Source organism: Macrotis lagotis, chromosome 1 (assembly GCF_037893015.1).
Source record: "Macrotis lagotis isolate mMagLag1 chromosome 1, bilby.v1.9.chrom.fasta, whole genome shotgun sequence".
Classification (NCBI taxonomy): domain Eukaryota; kingdom Metazoa; phylum Chordata; class Mammalia; order Peramelemorphia; family Peramelidae; genus Macrotis; species Macrotis lagotis.
In genome coordinates this window covers 704,751,684-704,778,131 of record NC_133658.1, presented here as the reverse complement: position 1 = coordinate 704,778,131, position 26,448 = coordinate 704,751,684, and the positions used below count along the sequence as shown (strand labels likewise).

General features: G+C 33.5%; 1 protein-coding gene across 3 annotated transcripts in view; it reads left to right on the top strand.

Annotated features, from left to right (window-relative positions):
* Window positions 1-26,448, top strand: part of SLC4A10 (solute carrier family 4 member 10) — a 377,012-nt gene that overhangs the window by 113,592 nt on the left and 236,972 nt on the right. For 2 of the 3 annotated variants that reach the window (XM_074215845.1, XM_074215847.1), the window contains exon 1: window positions 2,059-2,212. The exons of the other annotated variant lie outside the window; for it this stretch is intronic. In XM_074215845.1, the coding sequence (XP_074071946.1) occupies window positions 2,132-2,212 (81 nt within the window). In that variant the 5' untranslated portion in view covers window positions 2,059-2,131. Of the gene's footprint in view, window positions 1-2,058; window positions 2,213-26,448 lie in introns of those variants that run through there. 3 annotated transcript variants of the gene reach the window in all.

Below are 26,448 nucleotides of genomic sequence, written 5' to 3'. Positions count from 1 at the left end.
CTGAGGTCATATTTCAATTCAGATCTTCATGTATCCAAATCGGGTGCTCTATGACTCCACCTAGCTGTCATCTAGAGCTGGAAAAAATTCAAGTCTTTCAACTGCAAACTTAAGCATTATTTCTACCCTAACAGGGACACATGGTGCAGTGTAATGTTGTTTGTCCTTCATTCTTGAAGAGGACTGTGACATCAGGGAAGTGATGCCATGACAAGTAAATAAATTGGATTTGAGTGAGGGCGGTACTGGGCTAAGTCACCACCCTCACTTTCTCCTCTGGAATCTTTTGGGTCCAATGACCAGAGATATGAATCAGGGTGACTGGAGATGCCCTGGAGGAGAAGTAAACAGGGCTAAGAGACTTGCCCAAGGTCACACAGCTATTAAGTGTCAGTTGTCTGAGGCTGGATTTCAACTCTCATCCTCCTGACTTCAAGTGGAATGTTACATTCATCTTGAACTAAGTTCAAATCCTGGCTCGATCACTTACTACCCCAATGACTCTGCTCAAGTCATTGAACATATCTGGGTTTCAATTCTTTTTATTGTGAAATAAAGGCATTTATCTAGATAGCCTCTGTCTGACATCCATTCCAGCTTTATTACCAGGATCCTGTGATCAATATAGTTTCCTCCATCAGGTCAAACTCACAACTCCCAGGTAGCAAAATTCATGAACAACTGGAAGTCAGATTAAAATATAATTGGGAAATGCTTTAAAAAATTAATTAAATGCAATAAAGCACAGATAGTGTTAATTTTTGGTTTCCTAAGTCAATATGTGGGCCTACTGAGAATTTGAATTTGACAACATGGGCCTATTTAGCCTTCTTTTTCACTACACTGTCTACATCTGCAAAATAAAAGCAAAGTATTTGGGCTCTGAAGTAAAGAGACTGTTGTCAACTTTAATGTGAGAGAATAAATACTCCAACTTTTTATTAATTCTTCCCTTGTGCCTTCCCTCCTTGCCCCAAATCAACTTCTTGATATTGCTTTGTAGAGGCAAAAATAAATTTAAAATAGTTAATTGTAACTTTATGAGATAGTGAAATATGAAAAACTTTATGAAGTAGGAAGCAGAGTCCTTAACGAGTTTAAATCCTGCCTCAAAGCTATGTGGACAGGACTTTTGATTTCTCATTTATAAAATAGGTATAAAAACCCAGTAAATGTAAGCTATTGTGATCAATAAAAATAAGGATTTGTTAAATTTGTTGTGAGACTATTCTTACATTTAATTAATAAAATGTTAGCATTCAGCAGTAGCATTTTATTTTTTGATACTCTAGACTCCTTAGGAGCCACACAAAATTCAAGCTAACTTTGTATGCCTGACTTATCTTAGAATGGCAGGATTAAAAGGACCTTTAAGTATACTGTAACATCCTAGCCATTGGTCTTAAGGCAAATAAATTTAAAACAATCTCCTGAAAAAAGAGTCAGTAAATATTTATCACTCTGTATGAAGCATATGCAATGCTTGGGGATATATTTAAACCTTGGCAGACATGGACTCTTGGTTTAATCTTGCTGATTTGGATTTCTGATGATGGTGATTGCTAGGGCTTTTTTTAAATGGTAAGTTTCTTTTCAATCAGAATGCAATGCTGCTTTTTAGGTCATCAAAATGAAACTTGCTTATTATGCAAGGGAAAAAAACACAAACATTTCAATCTAGAAATGGTATTTTCAATCCTGGTAATTGAAATGAAAACTTTAAATACATGATCATGTAGTTTAGTTCTTATTTTAAAGGAGTTAAAAGAAAACCAAATTCCGTCCCCCACCTCCTCTTGGCAGGCAAAATCTTTATAGTAACACAAGTGAAAAAAAAACCTGAAGGATGTGGCTTGCTCTCTGTTTGGATGATGCAGAATTGCTTTAAGCAGTAAGCTTACTGTTTTCAGATAGCATTAGCAGCATCAGCAATACAACTGTGTCAGTCCTCCTGAATACTGGATGCTTGTCATCGCACAAGGGGAAATGATCTACTGTATTTAGGATTTGTTCATTTGATAATGGCTTAAACAGATCCTGATGGACAGACCTTCTGTTTGATGCTTTCTTCACTAGCCCTGAAGATGCTGAGAGATAGAGATGGTTGTGATATTCTTTTCTAAGACAGGAAATGCAATCTTTGGGGGTTTCTGGAAATAGAAAGGTCATGCAGCCTGGAACCAGTGAGCCATGCCAATCTCTAAGTCATCAGGTATGACCTCATGGTTTATACTGATATTATTATAATGTAGGATCTGTGTTTTTCTTTAGAATGCATTAACTAATATTATTATCAGTCTGGCCAAAGGCTTTTGTAAGAAGAATATTTATAGTGTGTGTCAGAGAACCTAAAGAATGTACATTATATTATGTATAATCATTATATTTATATATGTGGTTTATAGTCTAGTTTTTGTTGGGGTTGGGGATGGGAATGGGGATGGGTGAAAAGGAATACAAAATTATTTTATTTAGGCTTAAATGCAGAGTTGGGGGGGTGCTATAATAGATTTTTCCAGATCAAATTCTGGCTATAGCCAAGCTTCATTTTAAACAAAAATTGAAATAACAACATAATGATTGTGTCAGGGATAACCATAACTGGTTGCTTTCTGATCAATGGAGTAATATTAAAGGCAAATCATTATCTTTGAATTATTAGGAAGAGGGTAGACTTTTCTTTCTTTTGACTTGATGTCTATATATTTAAAAAGTAAAGATTCAAACAATCAAAGTTTCATCACAATATTAATCCTTTTGATAAATATCTAGAGTATAAAGATTTATTTTTCAATTATAGGTTATAATAATTGAACTGCTTTAAAAGCTCTGAGCCTGAAAATTTAATTCAATTATTTTAGGATTCCCAAAAGACCCCAAACATTGGTTTCTATCCCTCAGATCTCTTGAATTGCTGATGCTTTAGGGGCTGTTAATGTTGATACCTGCTGTGACACTATTTTTAGATAAAAGCCGATTATAGACCTGTCTTCTAAAATGAAGGCTTGTGACATTGTAGCTTGTCTAGGATTTTAAACTCAGAAGAGTCAGATTTGCCTGCTTTCCTCTGGAACCTGAAAAAAATACATTAAAAATAGCTTTGTACAAATGATAGAAATTCAGTGACAAGGAAAGTAGTTCAGTCCTGTACATCCATTTTGTTCTGAAACTCTGCTATTTATTTTAAACTATTTTCACATGTGATACTGCAAAAAGTTCATCTTCTAGAAGATCCCCTGGTAAAATATTTGCAAAAGATGCCATAGATGTGTTTGAAGCACAAATGCTTGTAACAATGCATCTTGTTCCTTTTTTAATTTTGTATATATTCCATTATTTTAAAATAGCTGCCTGAGGTTTCTTGACCCAGAAAATCTTTAAGATCAAAGAGGCAAAGAGTTTTTAAGCACTTCTCTATAAAAGGTTGTACTTCTGCAAAGGGCTATAGAAGAATATGAAGTCCTTAGAGTAAAATGATTCAGTCAAAGGGTTGGTCTGACCTTTTTAATTAAAAACACATTGGAAAAGTCTACTTACTGATATTGGCAAAAATTTATAGATTATTCAACCTGCTTATCCAGCTTATACTCTTATTAATAGGGAAGACTGCCATATTCTTAAGCTTTCTTAGTTTTGGAATGATTTGAATATACCTTTCAGTTGCTATAAAACCTGTTTAATCTGTTAGAATTTATTTCCAATCTTTGCATGTATTAGTCACTATGAGTACATTCTGTTTCTTGGCATTGTCCTGGAATTCCTTTAAGTATTGGTTTCTCAGCATTTTGTTGTTTTTTCTCTGTCTGTGACCTTCTAAAAAGAATCAAATCACTCAAGGTTCTTTATTCTCCTTCTTTGGTGGTATTAAATGGGGACTTGTTGATTTGTTTTGGAAGGTAAAGAGGACAATTATTTCAAAATTCTTAATTCATGTTAGGAATATGGGAGACATATAAGGCTACAAAATCAGCATACCCTTTGACATAGCAATATCATTACTAGATCTGTATATCAGAAGACCTATATGTTCAAAAATATTTATAATAGCTCTTTACTGGTGGCAAAGAATTGGGAATTGTAGAGATGCTCATCAATTGAAGAATGTCTAAACAAGTTTTGGAGTGTGATTGTGATGGAATACTATTCTGCTATAAGAAATGATGAGCAGGATACTCTCAGAAAAACCTGAAAAGATTTATACAAGCTGATTCAAAGTGAAATGTGTACAAAGCAATAACAATATTAGAAGATAATCAGCTGTGAATGGCTTATTCATTCTGAGCAACACAATAATCCAATACAACTCTGAAAGACTTATGCTGAAAAATGCTATTCATTCCCAGAGAAAGAATGAATACAGATTGAAACATTTTTTAACTTCCTTTATTTTTTGAGAGATTTTCTGGTTCATAATTTTTTTACACAAAATGACTGTTATAGAAATGTTTTACATGACTACACATGTATAACCTATATTGAATAGCCTGCCTTTCTGAATGGGAGATGGAAGGGTGAGAAGGGAGGAAGGGAGAGAATTTGAAACTCAGTTTTAAAAAATACTAAAAATTGCTTTTATATGTAGCTGGGGAAAAATAAAATACTAAATAAAGTTTAAAAAGGAATATGGAAGACATTCAATAACCTTGGATAGGAATTACCATCCCAAAGCATGTTAAAATGTAAAATTAAAAGCTGGTTACGATGTGGCAGATATTTGGAAATTAATCTCAACTTTCCCCCTATGATTCGTGATAACCTTGACTTTTTCAGTTGTGAAACCTGTGAAAGTCTTTCCATAAAAGGTAGACTATGTTTTCAATAACCTCTACCTATAATGTACAGTGTTTGAAACCCATTAATATATTTTATAAAAATTTTCTGAAGACAAGAGTACATGGTGAATTATTTAGTTAATTACTTAGGTAATTCTCTGTTGTATAGAACAGGGATATTCATCTGCAGTATTCTTTTTCCTCTCTAAGTCCCTTTACCATTGCACAATGACTCATGGTATAATTGAAAGGGCACTGGTTTTGGAATCAAAGGACTTAACATTGAATTCAAGTTCTAAAATGTGCTATCTCTGATCCTTTGGACAAATCTTACTTCATATCTGAACCTCAGTTTCCTTAACTGTAAAATAAGGGGATTAGACTAGATGACTTCCAGGGTCCTCTCTAACACTAATGCTACAATTTTATGAATGTATCATGCAGTCTTTTGTTCCACTGAAAAATAATCAGATTAACTAGTACTTGTAAAACCATACAAAAATTTAGATCACAGTGGGAAAATTAGAAAAGTGCTATGCAATGAAAACAAACAGGAAGGTTGAGTTGAGACCCCTAGCAAAGGACAGAGATATATTCCCTTGCCACAATTTGCATTTTAAATTAATTTTTGAAAAGTTGTGCCATCTTAAAAGCAAAATAAGAAAATAAGTGCATACCTAAAGGTTTCAGGTGGTTAGTTGCACACAGTACCATTTTTTTCTGTTTCCAAATCTCTCTCTCTCTCTCTCTCTCTCTATATATATATATATATATATATATATACACACACACACATATATATGGAAGTTTTAGTAATGTCTTTTTTTGAAAAAGTCATTTTCTTCCCCATTAAAACAGCAAAGAAAACAGTTGAGCTCATGAACTAGTGTGCAGCATTATGCACTCTTGCCATCTCCTAATTTATCTAAAGAGAGAAGAATATTTCATCATTTGTCCACTGGGATCATGATTAGTCGCTATAGTCTCTGATTTCAGTTGTCTTTTACTGGTGTGCTATTGACATCATGGCAATCTTTGCCTATGTTGTTTTCTCAATCCTGCTTTCTTTGACTGCAACAACTCATGAGTCTTGGCATATTTTATTGAATTAATCACATTATTAAATACCAAGTTAGTACAACTGTTCCCCAGTTGATAGACATTCATTTGTTACTAATTTTTGCTGTTGTTTTTGTTATCTTAGTCTTAAGAGAAAAATGAGACTGGATTAAAAGTGCAGTCAAATATTTAATATAACTTTGGTTCAACAATATCTGAAAAGTTTTCAGTGTTTATGCCATGATATGGCTAACTATAATGAATCAACTAAATTTTTAAAAATTATTTATTTTTGTTTAATTAAATCATTGATTGAATTCTGCAAGTTTTGATCCTGTAAAACTTATTTTGGATCCAAAAGAAATTAGATCTGCTATAAAACAAAGCCTTTATTGAAGTAAGATGCCAACAGAAATGAAAATAGTGATGCCATGTTCATCCAATTTTTGAGGCTCATTCAAGTGAATATATCATTGACAGATATTAAAAATAGTGGGAAAATTATAATAAAACCTTATCATTGGATTTTAAAAAATTGACCTGAAATATTTTGTATCTATTTACTAGAATGAATTAAGTAGTATTAGAAACTTGTCTGTTAAAGCTCCTCATATTTTGAAGCTTACAAAGACTGGGTATTAAAAAGAAGGAAGTAAAAATGGAGGTGTTAACCCCACTGTAATCTACCTTGAACAGACCATATATGAATTTTTGCTCTTATTACTGGGTTCCATCTTCTAGGAAGGTGATTGATAAACATAAAATCATTCCAAAGAGAGTCATCAAAAATGCTGAAGGATTTCAGGAACTAAGAATGTTTAGCTTAGAGAAAAGGAACCTTCGTTTCATATTTGAGGATTTTCCTGTAGAAGTATAGGCTCATTCTGCTTGGCTTTACAAAGCAAAACCAGGATCAGGGATTTAGAAATTGCAAAAAAGAAAGATTTAAAAACTGGTTGTAAGAAAAACTTTTATAGTGATATAGATGATTTGATTAGTCAAATCATACATAACTGAAAAACATTTTTGGGTAGAATGTAACAGCAGTGCCAAATTCCACTGAATTTTATTTTAATATTAAAGATATGGAGCAAAATAAATGAATGAATGAATGAATAAAATCAGTGTAATAGTCCAGATATAATGACTAGTTTTCATGTGTCTGAAATGGTCATGATATGCCAAAACATCTTTTTTTTGAAAGTAAAGTATGACTTTTTCCTAATTGATGAGAAATTTTCATGAGGTTTCATCCTAAAAAGAGACAATGAAAAAATATTGTTGTTTAAATACTGTATTATAGAAAGGCATAAAGAAAGGAACAACTAGTTCTTGGTTCCTTTTTGTTAGAGTTTAATGTTTTATATATTTGGCAATTAGAAATGTAAAAACATTTGCCTGCTTAAAATATCTTCCAGTGAACTCTTTGACTATGTGTGAGTAATTTGATATTTGGATGATATTTAAATGTAGAAGTCCCTAATTTTGTGGCATGACTAGATTCAAATACTTTTTGTTGAGAAATCTCAACCTGAAGCTTTTCCCCCAGGGGTGAGGAATCAGATTTATGAACCCAGGAATTCCCAGATTCATAGATTCCTTGGCTATCCAGTTTTTCTCTGGGGAAAAAAATATTATAATGCTTATAAATGCATAAAATATTGCTCATAATGAAAAAGTCAACTCTAAAGGTTGAATACTTTGGAGATTTTAAAATGTAAGATCAGAACATTGAGGCAAACCTTTTGCTACATGGATAGAGTAGAAGGTAAAACAGTAATGAAAATCCTTATCCAAATCACTTGAGGTGGAATGACCCATCCTTTCTACAATAATAATAATTTATTTATTTGATTTATCTTTAGTTATTATTTAATAAAAAATATTTATTCCTATGCTAATTTCTTCAAATTCCTGATACAAATACCACATTTCTGAACAGTTGACCTGGCTTTTTTTAAAATTAGTCTTGAGTGAAGGACAATTTAATAAATATATCTTAAAATCAGGGAAACAGACTATAATCATGAAGTTTGGGGAGTTTTTTTTAAAAAATCTTTCTCCAAAAGGTAAGTGAAAACTGAGACTGTTATAGCTATGAATGTCATTTGAATATTCCACAGAAATTACCAATCTAAATGTTAAAGCATTAATCTATGCCATGAGTATGTTTGTAAAACAGTTTTCACTTCAGTGCAAATGTATTGTTAGCATGATCTTTAAATCACCCAGCCTTAAGAATGATCTTAATCTTTTAAAGGATAAGTAGAAGCTAGATAGAAATCATTCAAGTATAGATCATCTTCAGACTTTGTAACACTTGGGCTCTGACTCTTGGCATCTAATACTGAAGAGTGTCATCTGTACATGGGAATTGTGAAGAGTTTTGCTTTTGATGCCTTCACTTCAAAGCAGCCTCATCTATATCAAGGACAAAAGTATTGACACTTACGGAATCATCCACAATAGATATATTAAAAAGAGAAAAGAAGATGATTTTCCTGCCCTATAATTGAAACTCCATATTTTATAACTGGTAGTCCAACTTAACTTTGACTTTTTTTTAACATTAATCTTGTTTAAGGATAATCTATTGTATTCATTTGAGTATTTAGATCACTATGGTGAAGACTTTGGCCCAAAAGGGTCAAATAATTACTATGTCACAGAATAAAATTTTGTATCACATGCTGTTAAGCTCCCTACTTGGATAAATACTTTATAGTGGTTAAAAATATATATTATATTATGTTATATTATAGTATATTATTTATATTATAGTATAGTATATCATATTATATCACATTATATCATATTTATCATATCATTTCATATCATGTTATATTATATATTTATAATATATTATATTATAAGTTATTGGCCACAACTTAATATTACCTATGAACATGAGAAAAAATTATTTCAATATGGCAGAAATTGCTAAAGTTGATTCAAGACATCCTGTGCAATGTGAGAAATAAAGAGATGAGTTAGATTCACAGAAGACAATTTGTACCTAAAGGAAATTTAGATGTCATTTTGACTAATCTCTTTATTTTATAGAGGAGATAAATGTGACCTAGCAAATTAGTGTGGAGACTAGAATGCACATCTATCATATACCTAGAACAATACTCTTCATATTCTTCCAGGATCCTCTGTTCTGCTTAAATTTGGGACATTTTTGTGGATAGGAATAGTGAATTGTCAAAGACTGTGAATAAGAACATGCAATTTCAGAATGTATAAACATCATTGCCTTGTTATAGAGAGATGAAAGATTAGTTTGACAAACTGTAAAGCCTAGTTGAGGGTTTCACCTCCACTATTGGCTTCTAGGGCAACTCTTAACAATTCATTTTATCTCCTGTTTTCTCACCAATAAATAAAATTAGGTAGTTGTATTTGCCTCTGAAGAACATTGCAAAGATTTGAAATATCAGATACCAAATTGTGTGAAATATAAAAAGAACATCATAGTATTCTCATTTCAGAAAAATAGAAGTCTGAAACTCATGTAGGAGTGGTCTGCAACAACCTTACACTTGCTTGAAATGATCTAAGAAAAAAAATTTGCTTTGGCTGGGTATGAGACTGGATTGGTCTCAGTTTCCTTATGTGTAAAAATGATGAAACATTTTGGTAGTCCAACTCTAATAAGAGTATGGCATTGCCAAGATGCTGGAGGTACAAAGGGATCATGGACCCTTTTAGGTCTGATGTATACTTCTCATAATCATATTTTAAATACATAAAACAAAATAGCTAGATTATAAAAGGAATTCAATTGTATGAAATATAATTATCAAAACATTAAAAAATTTTATTTATACACCCTAGTTAAGTTTCTTAGGAAATAATCTCTCAGGTCCATTCCAAATTTAATATCTTTTGCTTTTTGGAGTCCTATTCAATGGGAATGATCTGATTTCATGATTCTAGTTCATAGGATCATATATGTAGTCTTAAGAAAAATCTTAGAGTTCCTCCTGTCAAACCTAATTGAAAAAATTGAAGCCCACAGTCTATGTGAATTGCCCAATTTTAGTTTCACAAGTGACAGAGGAAGAATCCCTTGACTCCAGGATCAGCATTTCTCTGTTTCCCTGAATTGCCTCTTTGCCTTTTTACGGTATTCAATATAAGGAGATATTCAATAATGGTAAGCAATTAAATGGCAAGGGGGTAGAGAGGGAAGAAAATAAAAAAAAAGAAATTTGCATGACAATTTTATTAAATATTTAAAAATAGCAAATTGTACATAATACTTATAGTTTTATGTATAATCATCTTTTTATTGAACTATGTCATGAAAATACTTGTTTTTATTCCACAAATTAAAAAATGATTAAGTATTTTAAAAAGAAAAAGAAAGAAGAAAAAAGAGCAATAAAGGTAAGTATACCCTGTGGATGGATCATCATATTCAGTTTTGACAGTATCCTAGTGATCTAGTTAGAATCAGGGACTGGAATATAGTAGATATAAGGGTGAATTATATTTGATTTAATAGTGCAATGGAAGCAAATTGAGTCTCAGCATTTTATTTTGAAAGAAGTTTGTTGTCAGAAATTCATGGTGAATGTTAGATGATTGAATCATTATAGCTCACATCACCTAAATTTTGATTTTTGTTTTGGTGTTTATTTCCAATCACAATCCTATGAAAAGAAATTATGCCATTGATTTCAAATGGATTTAATAAAATGAGAACACCATAAAATTATACTTACATGGGAAGAATGAAATGCTTGTTTTGACAGGTAAAAAGCATAGTGGAAGTATCCCACTTTGTAAAACTGGATTTTTATTTCCTTCTGATTTCATTTTTGATAAAATATGTTGGTTCTTGTTTCTTTATGTGATAGTCCAGACTCTTGCACCTTACCTTGTTTCATATACATCTTATGAAAACTGACCCTCCCTTTGACCAGACTCTAAGAAACTCCAGGGAGAAATGTCTTCATATTGCTTTCCATTAGGGATGTTAGGCTAATTTCTTCAAACTGTTAAGAAGGCAGAGAACTTTAGTGAGCACTGAGGAGAAGGGAGGACAGAGTAATAGAAAATAATATATGTTTAATCAAATGACCATTTGGTACCTTATTCTGTAGGCACTGTCCTGTTAAGCCCTTACAGCTGCTGGAGCATCTCCATGACAGGGACTGTTCTATTTCTGTCTTTGCACCCCCAGCATCTTGGCAATGCCATACTCTCATTTGAGTGTTGAATAGATGTCTGTTTAATTGAACCGACAAGCCATGCTTGTACTAATAATGCTGTCTTACTGCATGTCAGTTCAAATAGGGAAGCAGGGGGAAACTACATACAGACCAACACTTTATAGGAACTTTATGAGTCTAGACACAGACCAAGGAAGGGAACTGCCTGAAGGAGGAACTCTTCTGCCCCCCCCCATTTCCAGAATGAGTTTCAAGGGGAAAAGGAAATGGACACAAGAAGTTTACATTCTAATAGAGAAAAATATGTGTGTGTGTGTATAGATATACACACATGGATTCATATGTGCCTATAAATATAAGTAAATATATGTGTGTATGCATTCAATTTGGATCAATGTATACCATGGAAACAATGTTAAGACTGACAAATTGCCTTCTGTGGGGGGTGAGGGGAGGGAAGTAAGATTATGGGAAAAACTGTAAAACTCAAAATAAATAAAATCTTTAAAATGAAAAATATATATGTGTATGTATACATATGTAAATACACATACAAAGTAGATACAAATCAGCCTTTGAGTGAAAAACACTAATAGTGTCTAGTATTGGGGTGAATGGGAAAGACTTCCTGCCTTCCCAGGTGGTACTTGAGTTAGGTCTTGAAAGAAGTCAAGAATTCTGAGAAGCATACATAGGAGAACACAGGGAGACAACCAGCTAGTGCAAAGACATGGAGATGGAGATGATGGAGATGGAGATGATGGAGATGGAAATGAGAGTGCTATATGTGAGGAACAGCAAATGGACCAATATGATGTGACTATAGAATAAATGGAAAGGTATAGTTAGTTATACAGAAGCCTATATAATTAGAAAGGGATCAGGTTGTGAAGAATTATAAATGTCCAGCAGGGAAGTTTATATTTGATCCTAAAAGTAATGTGGAGGCTTTGGAGTTTACTGAATCAGGAGCTGACAGGGTAGACCTGCCCTTTAGAGAAAACACTCTGACACCCATTCAATTATGGGTGATTCTAGTAAGGTCCTGCTTCCTGAATTACTTATCACTGACATGAAAAAGGGTATAAGAGCATATGGTACTGTGACTAGGTGGATGAAATACTGCCAAACATTTGGTATATTTGATGCCCCATCACGTGCTGCAAAGCAGTCTTGCCAAGAGCATCAATCCCTTCTTAAGTGATCCTTGTAAACAATGTTCAGAGTCAAGTGCCCTCCTAAATGTAAACAACATTTGTGAATTCCTGATTCTGTATACTGTTTAGGTAGATAATAGAAAACAAAGTAACTCTAGAGACTATGGGATAGAAATAATATTATACCATAACCCTACACTCACAATGCCTAACTGCTTCTCCCAGGGATGGAAAATGTTTAATTCCTTCTTCTTGTGACAGCCCCTCAAATATTTGAAAAAAACTGTTATGTTCCCTTTAAATATATTTTACAGGATAAAATTGTCCTATATTTATTTAAGACAGTTTTAAGTGCCCTTGTCATCCTGGTTACCTAGATATGCCCCAGTTTTTCAAAGTTCCTCTTAAAATATGACTCAAAGAATTGAATATAATTCTTCAATATATTGCCTAAACTTACAGTACAGTGGGACTGTTGCCTTCATTGATTTACAGATTGGCCTTCTGTTAATGTTGCTTAAGATTTCCTTAACTTCACTCACTCCCATCCCTAGTTCCTCTAGCAGAGGAGGGCTGAATGAACTAAGTATATGTCATTGTTGACTCATTGATCTAAAAATTTAATGAAAACTCCTAGGTTATGTTCACAACTACTACTGGCTACCCAAATCTTTCAATTATTTTTTTAACCCAAGTGTAGACCTTAACAGTCCTTTTAATTTTTATCTCATTAAATTAAATTTTTTTAGCTGTTTTGGATCCTAAGTCTGTCCCTAATATAGTCAAAGAAGACCTTTCTGTTGTTCTGTACATTTTTCATATTTCTCATCTTAAACCATCTCAACTTTAGCTTTAATGCTGCTATTCTTTTTCTATTCTGCATTCTTTACTACTTGTGTTTACCTTGTTTCCAACCACTAATGCATGTCATCATATATATACATATATACATATATATATATATATAAATTTTGTGTATGTGTGTGTGTGTGTGTATGATGCAATTGGGTTAAGTGACTTGTCTAGGGTCACATAGGTAGAAAATGCCTTGAGGCCAGATTTGAGTCAGATCCTTATAACTCCAGGGCTCATGATCACTGTGCCACTTAGCTGCCCCATGCATGTCCTTTTAAAAATCACAATCTAAAAGTCACATTAAACTTCAGTTCTCTCTGACTTTTCTTCCTCTTTGGAATTATTTAAATTCATATCATTAGAATTTCACTCTAGAAAGTCTCTAATTCTTTGAATTCAAAATCTCATGGGATTGTACATATCTCTTCTCTGTACTTTTTTGTTGAGTTTTGTTTTAGCTGTTCTGGAATATTCTTTGCATTAAAATAATTAATACCCTTCTTGTGTTTTTGCTCATGTGTATTATTGGTTTCTTTTTTATCTTAACTTCCCACTTCTTTGAAGTTTGAAATGTTTTTCCTTACAAAGTAAGGATTTCATGAGCTGCCTTTGTCTCCTTACCTTTGTTACCTTAATTTCTTTCACCATCAATCCACTGAGACAGATAATGCTGATTTTGTTTTTGCATCTTTCAGTAGTTTATTTCACATCCTTTAATTTTTCGTGATCCTGATTAGAATATTATAATTCGAACTATAAAATGTGTGTTTTTTTCCTTTAATCTAAATTTCAAACTCCAGAGTCCTTCACCTTTTCCATGACTTAACTATACTGCTCATATTTGGAATTCTGATATTAAGCCATAAATGATTCTTGTTTTCATCTCCGATTAAAACTCTGATGCTAACCTGTATCTTTTCTAGGTCTCATCTACTGCCCTTCATTATGTTCTTTTTCATTCTATAAAAAGAACTCTCTAATATATTTCTTCCCCAAAATTCAGAGGAAAAAAGAGATGATGTATATGAACTGGAAGAGAGTAAAGAAAGTAGAAGTAAAAGAAGAAATAAAACTAAATACAAAAAGATAAATGAAGGCAGCTTAGGTGCAATGGCTGACATTGTTTCCAGAGCACCGTTGATAGATAGACCTTTCTCCTCTCTTTGGTGGTATTATGAGATATGGACTGGCTGAGGAGATTGCCAGTGACAAATGTATTTTCTTTACCCATTTTTCTTATCAAGAGATGATTTGATTAGGTAGGAGCATATTGAAAAATAATTGTTATGGAAAAAAGCAACAGAACTCATCAATGAAGTTTAAAAAAGGTTTTAAAATTTTGCAAAAAAATCATTTCCTTCCATTATATGTAGCTAAAAATTGATGCTGTTAGTATGTTAGTTTTCATATCAAACTATGATTAATCTTTCCTTTCCTTGTATGCAAAGATGTGCTTCTGGAACCCCAATATTTCTAGGATATGGATTTTTTTCTACAGTCATACAGCCACAGTATGAGTTTAGGCCCTCATTATTATCAATTTGCTCATACATTGACAATAGCCATTCATTTAACACCTCGGGAAGCTATCTCTTCTTAAATAGAAGATACTGTCCAAACTGTACTGGTTAGCATCACTATCCCAAAATATTGTAGTAGTCCCATAAAAGGAAAAATGATGCTGTCAGTCTGGAAAACTAGTTACATAGCCTGAGGGCACTGACCTTCATGAGTTGCCTTAATCCTTGTAATTATAAAATCCCTAAATAGAGAGAGGCAAATCTATGGAAATCTATACTCGGATTCAGCCCAATCAACTAGGATCCATACCTCAAACTTCATCAATTCATGTATTCTCAACCTCTATACCTTCCCTTTCACTCCTCTGTCAAATAGTTATTCTCTTGGTAAATGAGATTTTGGAAATCAATGAATCCATCAGTCAAAAATTAAGCATCAATTATGTGCCAAAGTGTTAAGCCTTCTGAAGAGCACTTGGCACTGTTTCCTTTCTTTTCTTCATATTACTATTAATTCTATCCAATTCTCCAGTTCTTTAGCTGCTTCATATTCCAAATGGAAGACAATGTAGTTCAATAGAAAGGGTGTTGAACTTGGAGTTCTAGGACCTGAATTTGAAATCTCTTATCTTCTCTGGACTGCAGTTTCTTCTTAAAATGGCACTGGAAACCATACTGGGGAACTTCTAAGATTCCTTCAACTCTAGATCTATGGTAGGCCACTCTCCTAAACATACCTACTTCACTGATAATCAACATCTGGGAAATGTATGGAATGATTCTTTTTTCAACCTTGAGTATAACTGATGCCTCTAGACAACTTTGAACCCCCTTTGACCTGAGCTCACAGCCTTTATCTTTTCAAAGCTTAAGCCTTATCCTTTTTTCACTTCTTTTTTGTCTGTAATTACATTCTTATAGTGCAACTCACCTTAGCTGTTTAGTTGCCAAAAATCATTCTTTTAAGATATAACTTCAACCGTGAAGAGCTCCTCCATTACAAAACTGTCAGTGACTCTATTTTACTTTAAGATAAAATCCAAACAACTTTATTTTAGCTCTTTCCCCTTTAAACACTCTAAGATCCAGGCAAAGTAGGTTAACAGACTGCCCCAAGCTTGTCATATTTTCTCCCATTCCTGTTCATTCACACAGGTTCTTCCACATGCACTTCATCTTCATTTGCTATATAAGATTCTTGCCTTTCTTCAGAGTTCAGCTCAGGTATCACTTCTTCTGTACAACTTTACCTGATCTTCTTGCCCCAACCTCTTATAAATGTGTGCTCTACTTCTTCATATATTCCTAGAGTACTTTGTCTGATGCTCTCTTTTGCCACAATTGCTTCTTCCTATTTCTGTATGCAAGTAGTATGTAAGCTGATTGATAGCGGGCACAGTCATTTTACCTTTGTATTCTCAGGATCTAGCCTGATGCCTTCAGTGTGGTAGATTCTTAAGAAGGTTTTGTTGAATTAAAATGTGATAAAGAGATAAAAATAGAGGGGGGAAATGAGAAAAAAGAAAGGTTCAAGAGGGTCTAAATTCAGATAAATTAATCTTTTTCTCTCAAGCTTTGAGTTTCAGAGTGTAAGCAGACCTTGAGTTAACAAAATAGCTGTAATGTGAACAATTCCCAGGAATGAATCTCCCATGGAATGTGACTAGCTGGCCATAGTTACTCCCTTTACTTGCCTTTCTGTCTTGCTACTTCTAACCAGGACTTCTGTATCTTCCCTTTTCCCCTTTCCCTGTATCATGGAGGTCTGTGCTACTGCTCACAGTTTCTTCCCCTAACGTTATTCTCCCCCTCTGCTAAGTGATTTTTATTTTACTTCTTTCTACCCTCCAAAGGGTATTTGGTGGCATGTTATGCATGGAGGGTAGTGTGCAATGGAACTTATCCCCATATGAATGAGATGTGAAAGCCTTAAGACTTTTCTTGTCACAGATGGCAATTTTATTCAAGTTGTTCTTAATGCTATTCCTACTACACTGAATTTTGCTCCTTGATTCTTGTCGTTCTCAATTCTATTTTTTCATACATGCGTAAAGATGAAATAACACATTTGCTTTGCATAATTAAATAAACCCAGTTTTGTCAGTAACTCTCCCTCCCTAAATAGATAACTTAGAAAAGACTACCACTATATTAATAAAATTGAATAAGGGAAGAATGCAAGTTGTTCTATCAATGAACACTTATGAAACAGTAGAGTTCATTTAATAAAATGTAAGATGTAGCCATAGACATTATGCTGAGACTAAGTTAGAATAAGCAATGGAAAAGATGTTATTGTGTACCAAATTATTCAAGGAAATTAGGCTTCTCATATTGGTTTTTTTTAAATACAATGACTTTATAACAGAATACAGTTGGAAGTTAATCTTTGCATCTGTAGTGTAGAAAACAATTGATCTAATCCTCAATTTCCTCATTTATAAAATGGAGATATGCTTATATCTACCATCTCCCAAGTTGACTATGAGTAGAATGCCAAGTAAAATTCCCTTAAAAATAAACTGTTATAATTGCTTGGGTTGAACAAGTTAAAATACTTGTTTATAGATCCACAATAATTAAGTATAGAGACAAAATTCCAACTTTTGTCTCCAACTCCAATGTTCCCTGCATTCTAGCACACCACTCTGCTCATGGATATATATATTTAGAATGCTCTCATTGTCAGTTTTACATTTCTTTTCCTAGAATATATCATATTTTTGGTTTTTTAAGGCAATAAGGTTAAATGACTTGCCCAAGGTCACACAGGTAATTATTAAGTACTTGTCTGAGGCTGAATTTGAACTCAGGTCTTCCTGACTCCAGGGCCAGTGCTCTAACCATGCACTACCTAGCTGCCCCAATTATATCTTTTTCAAATGAAGGGTGAGTATAAGATGAACCCCAAGCCATAAGATTGAAATTCAGCATGTTGCCAGCAAGTGATGAATGAAATAGCATCAGCATATGAAAAACAAATATTGATATAAAGTTTAAAAAATAATGTGGGTTTCTGAGAATCTTTTGTTAGGAAAAAAGCAAGAACATTTAACAAAATGGTTTTTGGTTGACTATAGCCTTTTTAGAGCTATAATTATCAATTAACTGTAATAAAAATTAATGAGGATCCTTTGAAAATTTTTTTCAACTTTGAAATGGCTTTAATCAATGTATCTTTGTATTTGTACTTCTTCTAACACCATGTCAGGCAACATTTTGTTTAAAATAGATAAAGCATTATAGATAGGTAATAAACAATCAGAAATATATAGATAGATGAAGTGACTTTAATCAATATGTCTTTGTATTTCCACTTTCCCATAACACAACAGAAGGCAACATTTTCTTTAAAAATTAGATAAAATATTAAAGATATAGGGTAGATCAGTAAATTCAGATATAGAAAATAATTTTTGAAATAAAATTTTTGTAGTCCCAAGGATGGATAGAAAACCCTTGTGATTGCGTAGAAGTATAGGCAGACTTTTTGAAATTATTATCACTATTTTTACAAATATATCCATAGGAATGCCTTACTACCAAGTGTCTCTGTTTCTTCTCTCTATAGCCACCATGAATCTTCACCCTAAATAGTCATCTATAATGGAAAATTGCTAGCCTAGGAATCATAAAGTTAGCCCAGAAAGACAGGATGTGTAGGTGAGGAGGTAGCCAATAAGAAGCTATGGGGAAAAAAGTGCTTGAACATTGGGCCAAGCTTTCTCTCACACACAAAAAATGAAGAGTAGTGTGTTTTCTTTGATGACATTATATGAACTAGACTTGAAGGTGAGATGGAGAGAGAGGTATAATAACCTTGACTCAGTTTTCTCATTTGTCAAATGAGAGGATTGGATCAAATGGTTCCTAAGCTCCCTTTGGCTTTTGATTCTTTGAGAGCTTCTTCATAGTAGAGCAGTGTGACTACTGGAATTCAATGCCTAGAGCAATGTGACTATTGGAATACTATTATATATTGGAAACCACTAGCCTGGGAGACAGAGGTTCTGTGTTCAAATACTGACTCTGTCAAATACCATGTGACTTTGGGCAAGTCACTTAATCTCACTGAGCCTCAGTTTCTTCCACTGTGAGATAAAAGGCTGAGTAGCAGGTCTACAGAGATTACTTTTGGCTCTTGATCTATAATTATGTGATGTCCTAAATGTCCTCCCCTCTTTTTTAGCTTATACTCTTCCATGTTATGTGCTACCCTAGGTTTCAAGCTGTATAAAGTATTGAGAATAGAGTACCAGGGGTCATGATTAATGTAGAATAGAGATGGCAAACACATCAACCAGGTTAAAATATAATTGGGAAATATTTAGCAAAATAAAATGCAGTGGAACATAGATGTTGTTAATATTTGATTTTCTAAGTCAATATGTAGTTGCAGGGAACTTCAATTATGGATTAATGGCCTCCATTCCTATTTGAGTTTGATACCACTAATCTAGATCAAAAGGTAAGAAGAGCTGAATCAGACCCTTCTCATTCCCTTAAACATGTCTGTACCAAAAGCAATGATACCATTACCTCTCTGCAGCTTGGAAGTAAGAGTAGATACAAATGCTTGCGACTATTTTCCTAAAATAGTTCAATCAATGGAAGAGAAGGGAAGAATTGGCCCCAGGAATGGAGAATCCAAATTAGACAGACATCATGAATCATCCAGGAAATATATTTGAAAGTCAGACCCCCAAATCATCATTTTATTGTTTATTAGAGCTCAGATTCAATGACTTTCCTTGAACAAGGATTATGGAAATCAAACTTCATTTCTCTTAAGAGAACTCCGAGGAAGGAATCATGAAGTCCTGAGTCCTAGATAAAGTCTAAAACAAAGAAAGAGCCAAATAGTACTATCCTTCCTCACAGTAATGGTAGAAAATATATTGCTTATATTAGTGAAAGAAATTAACCAATGTATGACTTTTCAGTCTAGGTCTATACCCTGGGTTGGAAAGCTTCAAAAAGAGAAGACCTAGGTGGTATGTATGAAGATCAGCACTGCTGTGGAAAAGTCAGTAGACAAATGAATAACACCTCTCTTGAAATGAAAAAAAATTGAAAGTATGGAAATAAGGAAGGCTTGGAAAAATAAGTGACATAAATCACACTCTGTATGTTACAGTCACTTAATAAGTGCTTCCTGCATGGATCTATGAATGAAATGAATGGAAAATATCATCATCATCATGCTGTATAATGGATGTTCATGAGTATTTTTCTGTTAGGGATTTTGATTTGGTTGCTTTAGTGTTTTGGTTTAGCATACATGAGAGTGGGAGAAAACAGTGATTATATCTGTAGTTTAAGATTTGGTCTGTGGGGCAGCTAAGTGGTACAGTAGATAGAGCACTGTCCCTGGAATCAGGAGGAACTGAGTTCAAATCTGTCCTCAGATACTTAATACTTACTTAGCAGTGTGACCTTGAGCAAGAGTCTTAACCCTAATGCCTTTACAAAAGTTAAAAAAAATATTTGTTCTCTTATTGGTTATCTGAACTGTGCTAGCTATCATATCCAGATCTATGCTGTCCAGAGAATGATATGCCATATTAAAATAATCAATTAAAGTATTGAGAATCTGATATCTGAGTTCCTTTAGATTTGAAGGAACAATTACTTATATTACCATACTTTTGCATATTAGTTCAATTTTATGCCAAAGGTACATATTCATTCTCTACTTTCTTCTTCCAAATAGAAGTCATTAAAAATATTTTCACATAATTTCAATTTCTGTGAAGGAGAAAAAATTGATGGCCATACTATGCTCATTCATCTGACAAGTAGTTTAAGGGAAGAAAGAAATCTGGAATGAAAATGAACTGCTTCTTTCCTACTACCTGTCTGCTAGAGGGTGGTAGGAAAAAAAGGCTAATAAGATTATGAAATATCTATTAACAGTTTGAATTTTATGCCACAAAAGATCCATGTTAGCACTGTTCATAGGTAGTTCAAGAGAAAGAGGATTATACAGTTTACAGAAATAGTGAAATGAATTATTTTAAGTCAGTATCATATGACACCTAGTTATTTTCACATATCCATAATGGACCTAATGATATCCATAAAGCATTCTAGAAGGCATAATTAAGAAGTATATTTTTTCCCTATGAAGATTTTTTTTATTCTCCAAAGTGCAGTCCCACATTAGCTGCCATATATCATACTGTATTTACTCAAGGACATTTCAAAGGACAGAACTGAGCAAGGAAACTTTAAGTGATTTCTCTGCTATAGCACTGGAGTATATCTGACTCTAAAAAGACAGCTTGTTGAATCTTTTAACATAATCCTCTCCCCAGCCATGTGGGGGGAATACAAAGATTTAGCTCATTTATCATACGTTTCTATTTCTTGGACCCAATTTACATATGTACAAAGATGAATCTAAAATAAATTTACCAAAATATATTTAAAAGTAAGCAAGGCATAGATAAATGATACCTAGAGTATAAAAAGTATTTGGATTGTGTGAACTACTCTAAGTAGCAAGAACTTAAAAATGTCTGGATAAAAATAGTGTTTAGTGTTTAAATGAGAGGAGGTCATAGTTTCAGTACTGTTTTGGAGTCTGGGTCAGACAAAAGTTGAAATATGTTTTAGCTGAAATGGGGAGGGAAACTCAGTACCATTTCTAGGGCTTTAGGAATTAGTGGAAACCCCTCCAGAAATGCCTGGGTATTTTTTTAAGAAGTATGCTTATTAATCTAAATCAATCCCTAATAGACTGGGCTTTAGGCAGTTTAAGAAAATGAAGTGAAAAATTCAAAATATCTTTGGTCAGGAGAATTAATGTGTTCAGTCATGCCTAGGAGATGAATGAATGAAAAAGTTTTCATTAAATGCTTACTATGGTTCTGGGAATATAAGTAGAAGAGCAAGAAGTCCCATCATGGATCTCATATAACCCCTTGTTTTGTACATCTCTTATATGTGTCCTTCAATATTATGAAATATAGTTATCCATTTGTAGGGTTTTATTCCCTAAGTAGTCTGTAAATGGCATGCCTAGGGTCAGCAAGGTGGCACAGTGAATAGAGTGTTGAATATGGAGTTGGGGAGGTTTGACTTCAAATCATGCCATATCCACTTACTAGCTGTGTGATCCTGGGCAAGTTCCTTAATCTCTGTTTGCCCCATTTTCTTTCACTGTAAGATGGGAATAATAATAGCACATGCACCCTCCCCCACTCCAGAACAGAATTTTTGTGAAGAACAAGTGAGATAATATATATATATATATATATGTATATATATATATATATATATATATATATATATATTTAGCCCAGTATCTGGCACATAATAGGTATAAATGTTAAGTTATTCCATTTCTTTGGCAAAAGCACCAACAGATAAGGCATGAAATCCTAGATGAAAAGAGAGAGAGAGGAAGGAGGAAGGGAGAAGAGAGAAGAGGAGAAGAAGGAAGGGGAGGAAAGGAATTGGATGGAAGGAGAGAAGAGAGGATGATGGGAGGAGAAGACAGATGAAGAGAGGAGGAAAGGGAAAGGAAAAGAAAAAGGAAAGAAAAGGAGAGGGGAGGGGAGGAGAAGGGAAGGGAGGGGAGAGGGGAGGATGGGGGAGGGAGGAGAAGGGATGGGGGAGGTGAGGGAGAGGAAAAGGAAAAGAAAAGGAAGGAGCTTAACTGGAACTTCAGTTGGGTCTCCAGTGGGGCAGCTCAAACAGGTTGTAATTTGTCCTTACTAAAACTCAGGTCTGATCATATCGCTCTCCTACTCAAAACTTCAGTAACTTTCTATAATCTCTAAGATCAAATACAAAATCCTCTGACATCCAAAACCCTTCATAATCTGGCCTCCACATTTCTCATCTTTTTACAAGATGTTCAATGACACTAACTTTTATCCTGTTTCTCAAAGAGAATGTCTCATCCCTTGATTCTGGGCATTTTCACTGACTGCCCTAATACCTGCAATGTTCTTCCTCCTCATCTTTACCTTTTAACTTCCCTAGCATTCTTCAGGTACCAGCTGTATTCTACAGTAAATCTTTTTCTGTTAACCTTACTCTAGCATCTTCCCTCTATTGATTATCTCCAATGTATCCTATATATTTTTAGATTGTATGTGGTTGTTTGCATAGTCTTTCTCAATACATAGCAAACTTATTGAGAGAAGGTATGGGAGATTTTGCCTTTCTTTGTATTCTCAGCACTTGGTATAGTTACCTGGAACATAGTGTTTAATAAATGTTTATTGACTGATTAATTTATAAATTGTACAGTCATTTCACAAATATGTTTCTGCCTTTAAATTGTTTGCTTAGCTTGACAGCACATATAGTTTCCAAGTAAAATTATAAATTTATAAATGACCCATATATATAAATGAATGTCACCATGTTCTTCCTTCTCTGTTCTTCCACCTTTATCACTAGTATGAGAACAGTTTTTTTGGGGGGAAACATAACTTTTAAAGAATCTGTGGATTCAGAAATGAATAAAGGAAGGAAGCTCAGCAGAATTTTAAAGGAATTGAATTCATGAACTCCTAGGCTGATCTTTCCACCTCTCTGTTCTGAAATATCTCCTCACATTGTTTACCTTCCCCTCCACTTATTTAACTAATGGGTCTACAATTCTACCCATTAGAGATTCTTATAGATTCACAAGCATCTTCTTGAAAAAATACAAATCATCTGGAAATGTCAGGAACAATAATTTTTTTACACATTAGAGTAAATTGGTTTGATCAAGTTGCTTTACTCCTAACCCCTGATCTTGATGATTTCAATACAGAGAATGGATTTTTCTTATTGAATGTGAAGAAGAGATAGTTGAAAGTAGAATAGAGAGGTCTTAGAGGATTAGAAAAGTCCTGATAAGGTATCTAAATTTGGAGGTTTAACATAGCATTTGAAGATTGGATATTTGAAGGGGAAAGGGGGTATAAGAATTGAAGAAATGTGCAGAAGGGTGGAAGAGGTAATATGCTATATATATATATATATATATATATATATATATATATATCCCCTACAATTTTCCCAATGCTTTACAAATATTATCTCATTTAATTTTCATAATAATCCTGGGAAGTAAGTAATGTTATTATTCCCATTTTATAATCAAAGGACCTGAGGCAAACAGTAGTTAAGTGACTTGCCCAGGGTCACGCAACTAGTAAATGTCCTAGACCAGATCTGAACTCGAGTCTTCCTAATCCCAAGTCAGTGTTCTATCTATTTTACTATCTGCCTGATAGAATGATTTCAAAACAAGTTACTGTTATTTAAAAATTGTGACTGGTAGTAGTTTTGCCTCCACAAAAGAAGAAAGAAATTTTTTTCCTCTCTCCTCTTCCTTCCTCCATCCACATGGCACTGTTACCAGTACTGACTATATATTTCAGTTTTATTTGAATTTAATAGGCTTTTGTGGGCTAGCCTGAAAAATTGACCATCATCTAAAACATTATATTTATGGGGGGAAATGTTTTGACTTCTAAACAATTGACTTACAAAGGAACTTTTGGGATCCAACTGGTTTCCATGGGTTATTTACCTCTCTATATCTCTGTGTCTTCATCACTAAAATGAAAGGATTAGGCTAGATGTCTCCTGAGGCCCTTCCTGTCTTTAATTCTCCAGGCCTACTATGTAAAAGAGAATGTGCTAGGTTCTGGAACATAAAAAATCAGACAGAAGATAGTCCTTGCCCCTTGATAACCTACTGAATGGATATAAAAAAAAAAATATATATATATATATATATATATATATATACATACATACATACATTCATACATTCATACATATATGCAATAATCTGAGTAGGGAGAGAGTACCAACAACTAACATCAGGAAGTACCTCTGAGCAAATGAGTTGACATATGAATTTAGCCTTAAAGAAAGCTTTAACTTCCTTTGCCTAAAAGGCAAAAGTGGGGAAGAAACATAAGCTAGGCCTGAAGGATGATAGCTTGGACAAAGGCATGGAGGCTGAAATGATGGAATATTGAATTCTAGGAGTAGCAAGTAGTTACACTTGACTGAAATATAGAATGTGCGAAAGGGGGGGGGTAATATGAAATAAGCTGGGAAAGAGGCCAGAGTCAGATTGTGAAGTGCTTTAAGTACCTGGCTGAGGAGTTTATATGTTATCTTAGAGAAAATGGTGTACCATCAAAGTTTGTAAAAATAGAGAATAACATTGTCAGTCATGTGATTGGTTTCCATCTTAGCTTAGTATGGTTTTAGATAAGTCACTTAATATCTCTTATATCCAGTTTCCTCATCAATAAAATGTAGAAGTAAGACTAGATGATCTCTTAGGTCCCTTTCATCTCAAATATTATATGGTATCCTAAGAATACAAAAAAGGGAAAAAAACAAATCAGAGGCTAGAAATTTAATGTATTATAGTCAAAAGATCTGGTCATTGAGTAATAGTTGAGATTTGGACATCCAAGAATCAGAGGGAAAGAGGAATACCATGAGCAAAAACATAGGCCAGAGGAAACATGGAACGTGAACCAAGAGTTCATGTAGCAAAAGGAATGAATTTTTCCCAAATGAAACAAAAGGGGTGTACTTGAGAAACCTAACTAAATCCTAGAGAATTCTAGAGAAAAAAAATGCCCCAAACACTGAATTTTGGAGGAATAGGCAAAGCACTGCTCTTCTTTATTTCTGTTCATTCTATAAATGAAGGCATTAAATAAGGCTATCTTTGAGATCCTTGACAGATCAAGATGCTATGATCACCTGCTTCCTTCAGAATATGGTACTTTGTATCCATGCAATATAATCTCCTTCAGGGTTGACATCAGAATTCTTGGACATATATATATATATATATATATATATATACACATTTATATGATTATATAAACTTAATTACATATATATACATACATACATACATACATAGATGTCTTCATTTCCTTCTTTTTGAATTAATGATTTTGAGAAAATTTGTCATTACTTATGATATTTTCTTATACAAATCAGTCCAATTGTAAGGAGTGATCTTCAAGATAGGCAAAGATAAGCCTGAGACATATATTAGAGAAAGATATCTGCTTCACATTACATTGATAGACTGACAAGCTAAAATAATTTATACAAAATTTTCTTGATCAAAAGCTAATGTATGATTTTTAACCTAGGGCAAAAGATTATACTAATTCTTAAAAAAACTAATTTTACAATGATTTTTTAGGATTGTTAGAAATCTTAGAAAAATAATTTCCATCATTCTAATTTAAGTCTAAATCTTTGCAACTATAAACTGGTAATCCATTTAATAGCAAAATTGCTTCCTTTATTATTCAAATCAAGAAACATTTACTCTTAATAATGTACAAACTCCTTTCTAAGTTCAAGATCTTTATTATCCAAACAGTTTCTTCCTTTTCACTTTACCATATAAGAAAAAAGTGGCTTATCAATGAAAAGTAGAGATGTCTTTGAATAAATAATATATGTCTCATGAGCACCTTACTTTAAGTTTATCCTTTGTCCTATGTGTGGCACACAGGTGCTTGATAAATATTTGTCAGTTTAGGGATTGAACTATACTTTTTTCAATTCCTTTTCTTTGTTTGGGGGGTAACTGAGTGTCCCTATGAATAATTTGGCAGCTAAAATATAGCAGGTGCCTGATTATGTGGATTAACTTTCTAGAACTGGGAACAAGACCATGTTGTTTTTTTAAAGAAGACAGCAGCAGTATCTTGGCTACTTGGACCATTTCCTCCATGCTAACATTTTAGCAGAATTGATATCCTCTTCTTTCAAAAAAGTTCTTTCCCATTTCTTTGTTGACCTTGTTTGATTCAATAAGATAAAAAAAAATCATTGTGCAAAACAGTTTCTTTGAAGAATACTTGCTGGGTTGGAATTCATAGATTGCCATTTTTTC